This window comes from Chelonoidis abingdonii, chromosome 1, assembly GCF_003597395.2.
Source record: "Chelonoidis abingdonii isolate Lonesome George chromosome 1, CheloAbing_2.0, whole genome shotgun sequence".
Taxonomy (NCBI): Eukaryota; Metazoa; Chordata; order Testudines; family Testudinidae; genus Chelonoidis; species Chelonoidis abingdonii.
Genome location: NC_133769.1, coordinates 337,152,510 through 337,166,320, shown reverse-complemented (window position 1 = coordinate 337,166,320; position 13,811 = coordinate 337,152,510). Strand labels below are relative to the sequence as shown.

General features: G+C 44.1%; 1 protein-coding gene across 5 annotated transcripts in view; it reads left to right on the top strand.

Moving 5' to 3' along the window:
• SLC35F2 (solute carrier family 35 member F2) overlaps positions 1-13,811 on the top strand; it is a 42,971-nt gene that overhangs the window by 17,351 nt on the left and 11,809 nt on the right. For all 5 annotated transcript variants that reach the window (XM_032790698.2, XM_032790697.2, XM_032790696.2 and 2 more), the window contains 3 exons: positions 8,716-8,875; positions 11,616-11,772; positions 12,882-12,934. In XM_032790698.2, the coding sequence (XP_032646589.1) occupies positions 8,716-8,875; positions 11,616-11,772; positions 12,882-12,934 (370 nt within the window). The remainder of the gene's footprint in view (positions 1-8,715; positions 8,876-11,615; positions 11,773-12,881; positions 12,935-13,811) is intronic.

The following is a 13,811-nucleotide window of genomic DNA, read 5'->3' as shown; positions in this document are numbered from 1 at the left end:
GGGCCAGATTGTGTCTGTCTGGCAAATGCCCTTATTGGGCAGGGTGGTGCTGTCCCCGCCCCAAGGAGCTCTGGGAAGCATTGTAACACAGTGGGGCACACCTGTTGTACGACACTCAGGCGGGTGCATTCTCATCCATGGCCAACCAGTGTTTCCGACCAGTGTGGAGTGGGAGCAGGGCCATGGCCCCACCTGCCTCCTGTTCCTTTTCACCTAGTTTTGATGCGGCATGTATCCCAAGCAGCACTGCAGGGAGCAAGGACCGCAGCTGTGGCTGCCCCTTAGTGTGAGGAGAAGGGGGAGGTTCCTTTCATACCCTTCTGGTTGAGCAGCTGCATGGGAGTCAGCCACAGCCTGGCCCTAAGGGGCTCCAGCAGAGACAGAGATTTGTGAGTGTGACTGAAAGCACCCCTGTATTCACATCCTATGCACCACTATAATAATAATAATCTTAGTACTAAATAGGGCTGTGAGGTATTACAAGGCTGGTCAATAACATCATGGTGGTGAAATGTATGTAGCAATATTATATGTAATGTTATGAAATCCCTCTGGTATGGTGTTCCGACCCACACGGCCCTGCCCAGGCAGAAGTTGTTAAACAAGCCTATCCTAAACAAAGGAATGTGTGACATGAGTAGCAGAGTGGTAGCCGTGTTAGTCTGGATCTGTAAAAGCAACAAAGAGTCTTGTGGCACCTTATAGACTAACAGACGTTTTGGAGCGTGAGCTTTCGTGGGTGAATACCCACTTCGTCGGTGTAGTAGACAGGGTCCTTGAGACAGCAGGGGGAGGAAATGACAGAAAATGAAGCAAAATTTGCATTTCAGCAAACACAGGTGAGAAAGAAGATGATGGTGCCTTCTTCACCACCAGATTCCCTGTCGCCTTCTTTACTGTTTGATTAAACTTTGCTTTGAGGATAACCTTTAGAAGAAACTACTTCAGAGGTTCACTGGACTATACAAGAGTGGGGTAGAGAACCCCACATTATCTCTCTCTCCTTCACCTAAGGAGAAAGTAACCAGGGCCTTTGAGCCTCTGAGAGAGATCTTGATGAAGGAAAGGGTCAGTCACCATCTTGCCGGAAAGACTGTGGGTGAGAAAGGCCATCTTAAACAAAGCTGTGGCCAAAAACTTGCTAGATTAGGTTTTAGATTTTTAGATTTATGTTTCGTCTCCTGTAGCTGAATTCACTTAAAAATCCTATCTTCTTTTGTAATAAACTTGTTTTATTTATAAAAAAAATAAGCCAATCCAGTGCTGTGTATAAATTGAACTGTTTGGTAACTCCAGTTAAAGTAGCAAACTGTTGAATATTTACCCTTAACAGGGACAATAAACCTTTAATATCTGAACTGTCCAGGAGATATTCCTGGGGAAATGCTGTGCAACTTCAGTGCAGCAGAATAATGCTCCCCCTCTCCCCCCATTCCCTGTGCTTCCTTGCAGAAAATTGTTTCTGTCGGGAAGCAAAGAGAAGCTGCACCAGTACTCATTCATCCCACCCTGGCAGCTCAGATGCTCTGTTTGGGCTGGGGTGTGTATGGTGGAGGTAAATCTCTGGGGGAGGAGGGTCTGGGGATGCCCTAGCCACCTGGAGACTGTTTGTCCCAGCTTTGGGGTGGGGGAGAGGATGGAGACAGAGTTCTCCCTCCCCCTCCCCCTTCCCCTTCCCTGCACAGAGCAGCCGGGGCTGGGTCAGATCCAGAAATATACCCTGGCTGCAGGAAGCTCTGCACTGGGGGTGGGGGGGGGATCTGGCTGCAGGGGTAGGGTGAGGATTGGGGTGAGGGAGGATTCCAGGTGCTGGGGGGGGCGGGGTGAGGCTCAGTGGGGAGGGGGTTGGGTGCAGGAGAGGGGGCCCAGATGCATGGGGTTTGGGTGGACAGGGGGAGCAGCTCCTTGTACACTGACCCCTCCCGCCACCCATACACCCAGAACCCCCCTCCTCTCTGCATCAGGAGCCCCTCACACCCAGAACCCCCCCGCCACTGATTCCTCCAAACCCCAACCCTGCCAAGCCTCAGCCCCGACATCAGCAGTCCTCTCTCCCCCTGCACTGAACCCTAACCACCGTCACCTGGACTCCTCTGCAGAGTCCCATTCTCCCTGCACCCAGAACCCCACACCGAGCTGCCCACACCCACAGTGTGCCACACAGAACCCTGGAACTCTTGAGGGAATTCTGCAACAAACAAATTTAAAAATTAAAATTCTGAAAAGTTCTGCATATTGTAATTGTCAAAATAGCACAGAAACACAATAACAATATAATCACACCATTTTCAATTATTTTGGTAATTTATTTAAAAATACTTGTCAGCAAATCGTTGAAAATGGTGAGATTATATTGTGTTATTTTGACAAATACAATATGCAGAACTTTGCACAATTTTAAAATATTGTGTACAGAATATTTAATTTTTTGTCATAGAATGTTTAATTTTTTTGGCGCAGAATTCCCTCAGGAGTAAGGAGAGGGCTGGATGGTGCAGAACACACATTTCTTGGAAATTTTGGGACTGGGAGTCTGTTGGGTCCACCCTACAAATAGTAACCAAGGGTGAGGGAAGCCGAAGTGTGACCGGTGTTGCTGACAGACTGCTGGCGTCCAGAGTTGCAGGACAAGGGCTGGAGCTATACACAGGGTGTGACATGCGTGCTGTTTGGCTGTTTGTGTGCAGCCCAGGTTGGGAGCTACAACAGCAAAGCACTTTGAGGCATCCAAGCTTGTACGGGAGGTGGTGACACAGCCCCTCACTGGTCTGTCCTGCATCTTGGAATGTGAGAGTGAATGAGCCAGACAGGGAGAAATAGGTGTTTAAAATACAGAGAGAGGCCAGAACCATAATGTTTAGCCCTGTCTCTGGCTCTGGATTTCCCCAAGGCTGGACACTGCTGGATAAAGGCTACTTGACAAAATGGCCCAATGGGCTGCCCCCTTAAAGCAAGTTCAGGATCCTCTGCATCAGTGAATCAACGGAGCTTGAAATCAGCCTCATGATTCTTCTCAGTGGGAAACTTCCATATGCTTTCAACAAAGGGAAAGCAAAACTATTTTCTTTAGCAGATGTTTGCACTGCAAGGAAGAATCTTGTAGATTTTTACAGTGATAACATTGAGATGGCAACTGCTTTTTCCCGGTAGGTAAAGAAAAAGGGATTTTGGTGCACGTGGGCAATGGTTTATCCTGTCACAGTGCAGACAATGCCAGTGGAAATTAGAATTCTAACAAGGACATATTTTAATTTCATACCATCATCTAGCTGAACTGATAATTGAAACAAGTTGTTTGACCATATACTTCACAGCACAAAATATGAGATATTGAAAGAAAGATCGCTTTATATTAAGGGCTCATTTACAAATGGCTTCTGAATAATTATAGATGTTATCAACATGTTATAGACAAGAGTATTATCTATTATAGACGTTTATAAGCACATTAGTGTTCTAATGGTTATAAGCAACCTATTGATCTGTTGGGATCTCTAAATCTGTAATCACTGACTAACCATTTATTAAAACATCAATTAACTGTTTATAAATGAAACCTTAGTATACAGTGTGGCCAAAAACTGAGCTGAGACAACATCTGGTAAATCAAATTAGAGGGTCATTTTTTTCCTTCCTGTAAAAGAGGAGGGCAAAATTGAACAGCAGCAGAGAGTTTGCTGAGGTGCTAGTAGCAATAACTCCAAATGTCAATTGCCTACTGCCCCATAGGTGTCTTAGAGCGCTATTGTATGAACCATTATTCTTATAAGTAATCCCAGTGACGTCAGTGGGCCAGATTCACTACTATGCTTCAGCTGCTTTGCCCTTCTCTGATCATAGTGCTAGAAGATGGTATCCAGGGCTGGTTTTAGGCACTGTGGAGCCTGATTCAAAAGAGCGGGAGACAATGGCGGGACTTCGGCAGCAGCTCTATTGGCTCCCGGTGCCTTCGGCAGCACGTTGGCGGAGGGTTCTTAGGGGCTCGGGGCCCCATGTGGGGGAGTCAGGTGAATTGCCCTAAAGCCGGCCCTGATGGTATCTTATACTAGAGGGCTCTGTAATCTAGCACAGTGGTCTCCAAACTTTTTTGATCACTCACCCCATCAGTAAAAAATTTTTGAGCACACACCCCCAATATATGTATATTTATGTATAAATTATATACATGTACTGCTATACTATTATGTACATTATAAAACATACACAAAAAATAGAAATTAAAAAGGATGAGATAAAGATACAATATTTATTTTTATATATATTTTATTTATTAATGGTACAAAAACCCTTTTTGCTGTCACAAAAAAAATTATTAATAATATTTTTTAGTGAGCAATGTGATTGAATATGCTTCCTGATTTCTGAACATCTTGGTTTAACACTTTGTGATACAGCGATTCGAAGGTCTGGATTAGGGTTAGGGTGTGGGAGGGTGCTCAGGGTGGGGTGCAGGGTCTGGGAGGGAGTTAGGGTGCGGGAGGGTGCTCAGGGTGGGGTGCGGGGTCTGGGAGGGAGTTAGGGTGCTGCGGGGAGCTCAGGGTGGGGTGCAGGGTCTGGGAGGGAGTTAGGATGTGGGAGGGTACTCAGGATAGAGGTGCGGGGTCTGGGAGGGAGTTAGGGTGTAGGAGGGCACTCGGTGGGGTGTGGGGTCTGGGAGGGAGTTAGGGTGCAGGGGAAGCTCAGGGTGGGGTGCGGGGTCTGGGAGGGAGTTAGGGTGCAGGAGAAGCTCAGGGTGGGGTGCGGGGTCTGGGAGGGAGTTAGGGTGCAGGAGAAGCTCAGGGTGGGGTGCAGGGTCTGGGAGGGAGTTAGGGTGCAGGGGGGAGCTCAGGGTGGGGTGCAGTGTCTGAGAGGGAGTTAGGGTGTGGGAGGGCACTCAGGATGGGGGTGCGGGGGAGGATCAGGGCTGGGGCAGGCAGGAGGTACAGAGCACTTATCTGGGGCAACTCCTGTTTGGTGCAGGGGGTTCTGCACAGCGCAGCACTGCCCCCCTGGCCACGATTCTGGGAGCCACGATTCTGGGAACTCCCCCCACCCCCCAGCAGGCACGGCCACCTGGAACACGGGCTTTAGGGGCTGCAGGGCCGTGGGCTAAGGGGGCCTGGGGCCGTGGCCTGCAGCTCTAAAGCCCTTTTCAGAATGTAGCCCTGCAAGCATGAGCCGGAGGACTGAGGAGGAGCAGGGGCAGCCGCGCAGCCAGCGGCCAGAGAGAAGCGGCGCTTTCCCCTTCAAAGCGCCACTTCTCTCCAGCCAGCTTTGAAGGGGAAAGTGCCGCTTCTTTCTGGCCCCTGGCTGCGCGGCTGCCCCTGCTCGTCCATGGGCCGGAGGACTCAGAGCCACATTCCGAAAGGGGCTTTAGAGCTGCAGGCCAGGGCCCCGGGGCCCCCTTAGCCCAGGGCCCTGCAGCCCCTAAAGCCCCTGCATTCCAGGTGGCCCTGCCTGGCTGGTGGGGAGGAGCTTCCCCTCTCCCTCCCTCCCTCCCTCCTCCGGCTGCCCTTTTTTTCCCTCCGGCAGCGCTCCTCCTGCCGCGCCCCCCCAAAGGATCATCTTGTGCACTCCCTGGGGTGTGCGCACCCCACTTTGGAGACCACTGATCTGGCAGATAAAGACATAACAAGATCCAGCTGAAGCTGGAAAAATTCAAACTGAAAATAAGATTTTTTTTTTTCACTGAGGGTGATTAACCATTGAAACAGATTACCAAGAAAAATTACCCATCCTTTGGATGTTTAAATCAAGATTGGAACTCTTTCTAAAAGATGTGCTCTAGCTCAACCACAAGTTATTGGGCTAGATGTAGGAATCACTGGCTGAAATTCTGTGGAAGTCAGAATAGATCATCTCATGGTACCTTCTGGGCTTAAAAATCTATTAAAGTTTTTTATTTTAAAAACGATTTTTTCGGTGTGGGCCGGAGGGCTGTATGATGATTAGAAAACTAGTGAAATGGTGACTGCATTTATCTATAAATAATGAAAGGGACATTTTTAGACAGATTGTCTAAAACTCTTTGCTTTTGCTTCTTTCTGGTAAAACCTATTTGATATCACGCAGAAGAGGCTTTGTTAAAGATTCAGCAATCTCAGATAGATTCCCTAATATCTCTGGCTGGTCTTTCAGCAAAATCAGGGAAGACAAGATTTTACCTTCCTGACATTTCTAAAGTTAAAAAAAAAAAGAAAGCAGAAAACAAACAAACATCCTTAAACACTCTCCCCACAACCTTTGACTTTATCCATCACTGAGAACCAGAAAGGGGACAAACACAGTTTTAAAAAATCCTTTGCAGGTCACATTTAAGTGCTTCATTCTACGAGACAACCACCTTAGAGCTTAGTTGTGATTTATCCCTAAGCAGATGCACGGGGAAGTAAATGGACATAAGGCTGTATAGCTTGTATGGCAGGGCTTGTGAGTCTGTGCATGGTGGAGGGAAGAGACGGAGCTTTGTGCCTGATGCTCATTTCTCTGAGCAGGTGGGTTGGAGTCAGGGGCAGAGACTAGACAGAGCAATGGTAAAGCTCTCTTACATGTCACTGGCTGGATGAGAAGGGGGAATATACAGAAGGTAGAAGTGGGCTGTTGTCGCAAATTCCCTTCACCCACCCAAAAGTATTAGCTCAAGGGAAACTGATGCAGAAGGACATCTCAGGCTATGTCTATATTGCAGGTGCTACAGTGACACAGCTATGGTGCTGCAGCAACGTTGTAGCGTAGACATTTGCCACAAGGAAAAAAGTATTTTTTTTCCCTCGAGAGGGGGTAGCTAGGTCGACAGCAGAATTCTTCCATCAACCTTGTGGTGTCCTGGGCTTAGGTCAGCTTAGCTACATCACTCAGGGGTGTGTATTTTTACATCACTGAGTGACACGGCTAGGTTGACTTGTTTTAGATGTAGATCAGGCCTCAGAGTCACCATTCCTCTCTGGAACTCCTCCTGGGATGGGATAGTTAAAAACCTCCCTACACAGGGCTGAAAGTAAACTCTTAACCTAGCCTTTAATTACAGGTAATGGAGTAACAGAGCTGTGAAATCTAGAACAATGTGCATTGTTGTTCCAGCAGATAAATGGCAACTTTAGTTTAACACTAGACAAAACCACAGAATTCAGTGGTGCCAGGGGAAGTGTAAATGTTTTCATTCTTAAGATAAAGCAAATGCTACACTGGAATCTTTGGTCAGAACATGTTCTCATAACAGCCTTGGTAGGTCCCTGTACATCTGTGGCCTTCTCAAATAGGGCAAACTGGAGAGAATCCAGGGAACAAAGAAAAAATTGATAGCAGGATTAGACGGAGTATGTGATTTATGAAGCACAATTAAGATTTAACCTGTGACAATTCCTCTTTCTGCTGTATTGATTTTAATTGTAATATTCTGTATAGATATGAGCAAGTGAAAACATGGGGTAGTAAACAAAAGTCATTTCGCAGCCTTGCTTTTGTAAGTGGTAATCAACTTCAGTAACAGGAGTATGCAGAATAAAACACTGAAATGGTGTACTTAGAAAGGCAAAAAGTAACAGTGAACATTAAGGACGGAGGGCTAAATCTTGGTCATGGTACTTATGTGAGAAGTTCCATTGATCTGGCACTTATGTTTGGATGTGACTCCAGGAGATCAGTTTTTAATAGGCATGTTTTAGTTCTGGTAAGTTTCAGTGATTTGAAGTACAATGTACAGGGCTGTGTGGGAAGCTGGACCTAAATTTGGCTGTAGTTCCTTGACCGTCACTTTCTGTGGCATCCATTGAGGCAGACTAGAAAGTCAACATCAGTTTCTGGCAAATTCCTACAGGAAAGGTGTTTTTTGTTTTTACCGAATTAGATATAAAAAATGAATACTGCAATTGACACAATGTTCTTTTTGTTACTTAATTTTTTGTTACATTCAATCTGTTTTATACTACAACCCAGTTTTCAGTTTTGAGTATACTACAGAGTTTATGATAATGCATTGCTGTATTGTAGATGTTTTCTGGAAGAAACTGGAGGCTTTGGGAACTGGCTATGGGATAACTGTTTCCCTCAAAAATTCTTTACAGCTTTCCTTTCAGTAGCACTAAATGAACCAAAACCTAGTTTTTTCAGCAGAAGCCATTTTAAAAATACAGGGCCAGATTTTGGTCTCAGTCACATTAGTACAAAGCTGCAATAACTCTGTTATTTTTACTGGATTTACTCCCGATTTTCACTGGTGGAACTGGGATCAGAATCTAGTCCGTAGTTCAGATTTCAAAGTAGAAAAAGGGAAAAAGAAAAAACCCGGATGAGCATGACCAGATTTAGCTACTTTAGTGTGGCAAAATAAAACCACTTAAAAAGAGAAAAAAGTGAAATCCAAACAAAAGTCCTCTTTCTAGTAGTTCAGTGGCCCCTGGAGGAACTTGGGTTTAGCAGCAACATTTTCACTCCTAATGATAGTAGGGGTGAGCAGACCCATTGTGAATATAATACACTTAGTTTATAGATACGAGAGACTTTCCGCTCAGTAGCATCCACACCTGCCTAAGTCACATAATGGCTTTGATGGCAAAATGTGGGCCCGATTCCCCTCTGACCTAAACTGGTTTTACACTGGTGTCACTTCATTGACTTCCATAGGCTTACTTCTGATGTACTCTGGTGGAGAATGAAGTCCATGTTTGCCCTCTGGAAATCAAGATTATTATTTTTTTGGCAGGTTTCTAATTAAAAAGTGTTTCTCTATACATATAGCTGCTGGACTGCTTTGGGATCCCTGTGTTGATGGCTCTATCATGGTTCATTCTGCGTGCAAGATACAGACTCATCCATTTCATTGCTGTTGCTGTCTGTCTGTTGGGTGTGGGAGCTATGGTTGGTGCAGACATATTAGCTGGGAGGCAGAACGGTGAAGGTAAGGAATTGGTTATCATCTGGGAAGAGTGTGGAGACATGGGTTTCATGACATTCTTACTTTCAAAGAGGAGACAAAAGAAGAGAAATGAATGGGTTTGGCTCTATTACAGGGTGACACCCTCTATTTCAGGTTAACATCTTTCCAAACTCTAGGACTTCTGTCTTTTCAGACTGCAGACATGGAGGTGGAGCCATATGTTACAGGATTCTCTTCTACTTGTCCCGGAGAACAACACTCCCGCTTTTGGTTCCTTTGTTGAAGTGTAATAGCTTCTCACTCCCCAAAGACAGTATTTGAGGACTTGTATTCAGACTTATGGGGATGGTGGTATCCGTTTGCCTGCAGACTTGGGTTAATGCTACTGCCTCAAAGACTGAGGCCAAGATTCTCAAAGGTATTTAAGTGTCTAATTTTCATTGATTTCATTGGGAGCTAGGCATCTAAATACCTTTGGGGATCTGGGACCAAGTTCATTAAGCCCTGCTCCTGTCTTTTTGCACCACTCCAAAGGCATGAAGGGGCCAGAAGGCTAGCAACTCTCTGCAGCTGGAGATACTGCTTGTATAGGGGAATCCCTGCATGGCATAGAAGTCGGTGTCAGGGGCATGCTGGGGATGGAGGAAATGTGGCCAGGAAGGCTGGCTCCTTGAGGCCAACGGCCAACTGGGCATAGATTAGAGCAGGATTAGGGCTGCTCTAAACTATGCTGGGGCCAAAACAATCTTGAGCCAGCACCAGCATTAGGGAGCCACATGGAGATCCTCTGCAGCTTGCCCATTACCTTGGGTTGCCAACATTGTACTTCAAGAATAAGGGACCATTTCTTAGTACCTCTGCCCCACCCCTCCTTCCGATATCATTATTAATTATCATTATTAATAATAAGCAGTACTTATCTACCTTCACCAGGGGTATTTCTTGCTGCTTTTTGCAGCACTCAGCAACTCCTGATCTTGTAGTACAAAGTTGAAAAAATAAGGGACGTCCCTTATTTTTTCATTTCTGTACAACAAGATCATTGGCAACCCTGCTGTGTACAGCATTTATTGGGTGCAGCTGAGTACTGTGGCCTTTGTCTATGTTTATCTCTTTTAACCTCTCCTCAAATAAAACCTTGCCCTTTAGGTTTTGGAGTTAATTAAGACTTCTAGTAATTAGTACTGTTGCAAACCAAAGAGCATGTGGATGAGTTCTCTTTGGCTAGAGCTAACATGTCAACATGTCTTTAGTCCAATTAAAAAACTTATTATGGGCCCAGAACTGCAACTGTTAAATACACTGAATAGCACGTACTTACACAACCAGCCTCATTGATGTCAGTGGGTCTTTTCATATGACTTAAGCTTTGTCTACACTACCGAGCTTTTAGCTATCTCAATTATCAGAGGGGTAGCCGTGTTAGTCTGGATCTGTAAAAAGTGACAGAGAGCCCTGTGGCACCTTAAAGACTAACAGACGTAAATCCTAGCAGAAACGAGTCAAGGTGAACCTCAGGTGGGAGGTGTAGTTTGACTTCGACTAGCTACATGGAGGTAAAACCCCCTTCTGCGTTGTCTCCACCAGGATTTTACAGCTATCTCAATGTAAAAAGACATCTGTTTTGTAGTGAAGGCATAGTCATAGTGCTACTTGACATTAATAAGCATGACTAATGTTTGATAATGGGCTCTTCAATCTAGCAGAGAAAGGTATAACACGATCCAGTGGCTGGAAGCTAAAGCTGGACAAATTCAGACTGCAAATAAGGTGTAAATTTTTAACGGTGAGAGTCATTAACCATTGGAACAATTTATCAAGGGTCGTGGTGGATTCTTCATCACTGACAATTTTAAAATCAAGATTGGATGTTTTTCTAAAAGATCTTCTCTAGGAATTATTTTGGGGAAGTTCTATGGGCTGTGTTGTACAGAAGGTCAGACTTGATGATCACAATAGTCTCGTCTGGCCTTACAATCTATGACAGAATAGAGTCCCAAGGGAAAATCTTCCTTCTCTGAGATTTCTAGATTTGTCATGATTCAGCCATCATAGATACAACATAGATATACTTCTTGCAAGAAGTGTCTTAGTCCTTCCCCCAGCTCCCAGTCATGTTTCCTAAAGAATGACTATCAAACTGCTTGGGGAAGAGGTTTTAAATCAAATCAAGGACTTTAATGAGAGCAACGATCTGGCTATTGAACTGAGGCATAAGGGCATTACCTGAAGACTGTTGGCATTACACGGAATCCCATTAGGATAGTATAAAAGGCTTATTTTAGCCCATATCATGCAATCACAGACTTGTAGCACTCACTTAAGAGCTTTCATAGACTTTGAGCCTAATTCAGCTCCCCCTGAAATCAATAAATTGACTATAATGGGAGCTGAATCAGGCCCTTAATGCAGAAGAACTGAATCAATGGTCTGAAAGGTAGGATTCTTCTGGATTCTGCTGCAATGCCCGCACAGTGCTTAACCCTAGCAGAGCTAGATAGAACTGGACCTTACTAAGCGTGTTTTAACCTTTAAAATAAAAACCAAAAGCTAAACTGGTCCCAAACTTTTCAAGGGTGGCTGGAGCCTTTGGCAATGTCAGTCTTCGGTGATCGGTCACAAGCAGGACAGAAACAATCCCCTCTCCTAACCTGAAAGGTAGAGACATTAGAAATAAACTTGTTTATTTAAAAAAAAAAAAAAAAAAAGCTAAAAAGTGTTTACAGTATTTCCCTTTTTGTGAATTAATATTTCTGTACAGGAAGTGACGTGGTGGTTGGCGATGTCTTAGTTCTGCTGGGTGCTTCTTTGTATGCCGTTTCTAATGTGAGTGAGGAATACATTGTGAAAAATCTGAGCAGAGTGGAGTTTCTAGGAATGGTGGGCTTGTTTGGGACTTTTATCAGCGGTCTACAGCTGTAAGGATCTAATATATTTACTTTAACCCTAATTAAGAACACACTGCAGAATGATTTCTTTGTGTACCACCAAATGGTGCTATTGTTTTTAAATTAATTCGTTGTTAAGTCTGCATTTACCTAGGCATTTGGGGTCCTTTTTGTTGATCTGCAGCATACATTTCATTTCCTTTTTACATCTGCTCCCAGGGCCTCAAGCGGCAAAAAACCCCCAAAACCCCAATCTACCGCGCCGCTTCATTCTTTGGCGGCAATTTGGAGGCAGGTCCTTCCCTCTGAGAGGGACTGAGGGACCCACCACCAAATTGTCGCCGAAGAGCCGGATGTGCCGCCCCTTTCCGTTGGCCGCCCCAAGTACCTGCTTGTTCTACTGGTACCTGGAGCCGTCCCTGTCTGCTTCCTAGGTCATACATGCTGCTGCTTCATGTAGCACCCTTGAGGCCCAATCCTGCAAACCTATCTGAGTGTGGGCCCAGATCCTCAAAGGCATTTAGGTGCCAAACTTCCATTGATTTCAATGGGAGTGTGGTACTTAAATACCTCTGAGGATCTGGGCCATAGTCTGTATTTGTGTGAATAGTCTCATTGACCTTCATGGGACCGCTCATGTGACAAAAGACTACTCATAGGATTGCATTTCTGTACAAGTTTTTCCAGTGGGAACCTGCAGGAGTTACACCCCGGCAGACTGACTTCTATGATTTTCTCATGTGACTAAAAAATCAATGTTAAAATGTATTTAAAAAGGAAACGGAATTAAAGAGGGGTATTTGTGATGTTTGTTTGAATTTAAAAATGAGGCAACATTTACTACTGCAAACAAACATAGAGACAGAGAGAGCAGGCAAACTAAGCCTACTAATTAATTTTATGTTCCTCACTTCTCAGCCTCATAGTTAATCATTTTCTCAGATGGTATGTTAAATACAAGTGAACCCATGAAAGGCAAAGAGCCTTTTTATTTAACTCTTATTTATTCTTTCCTTATTGTAAGAGAGAAAGAAAGTCAAAGCATTTCTTATACATGCTCATAATTAAATCCACTACTTGAATACATAGTAAAAACAATGCAAAGTAATTTTCACTTCGCCATGTCTTTTCTTATGTAGAGCTATTGTGGAACGCACGGACATAGCTCACATTCAGTGGAACTGGAAAATTGGTATGTGTACATTAAAATTATGTATAAATTAAAAAACCTCAGAAAAATGGATAATTGGTTGAATTTATCAGAGCTATGATATCTTCATTTCCCTTTATTTCATTTGCTGGCATAAAACAGGCAACATTCATATTGTGTTTTAAAAAAAAAGCTGTACTCTATGCAAACTCTGGGTAGCAAAGAGCAGGTTTTGGACCCCAAAATCCACGTAGGTCCATGGAACTGAACCACAATGACCGCCTAAGTACAGAAGACCCAATCAAGACAGAAGTTATGGCATTGGCTGCTATTTCATAATATTTTACTTATGCCACCAACATCATTGTTGTCTTGATTGGGTTTGTTTCAGCCAGAATATTTCAGGCAGATGCTGGTGTCTGCCCTAGGCAAAGTTAGTCTTAACTAGAGCTGATTGGAGGACAGAAATTCAGCTTTGCAAACGATCAAGATTTCAGAATTTGGCTTCATTCCGAATCTGAGTGAAAACCAAAAATCTTGAGATTCTCTGCAAAGGAAAATTCCAAACTAAAATTCATTTTGGATCAATCAAAATGTTTCATTTCAATTCCAGCGTTTTTATTTTGTGTCATATAATACAAGATTAAAAACTTGAAATGAAATGTCATTTCAAAATGAAAATTTGAGAAGCTTTTGCTTTGAAAGGGTCAAAATGGGATGTTTCAACCTGTTGCAGTTTTTCTGATTTCTTCTGAAATTAAACTCCAGCAAAAAGGACGCGATTTCATGAAGTGTTTTATTTTGGATGGAATTGCATATTCTGATGGAATATGATTCCATCAACATTTCTCTGACCAGCTCTAGTATTATCCAACGAAGACTGAAGGAACAGGATTATTCCTTTTTTTGATGTTACAGG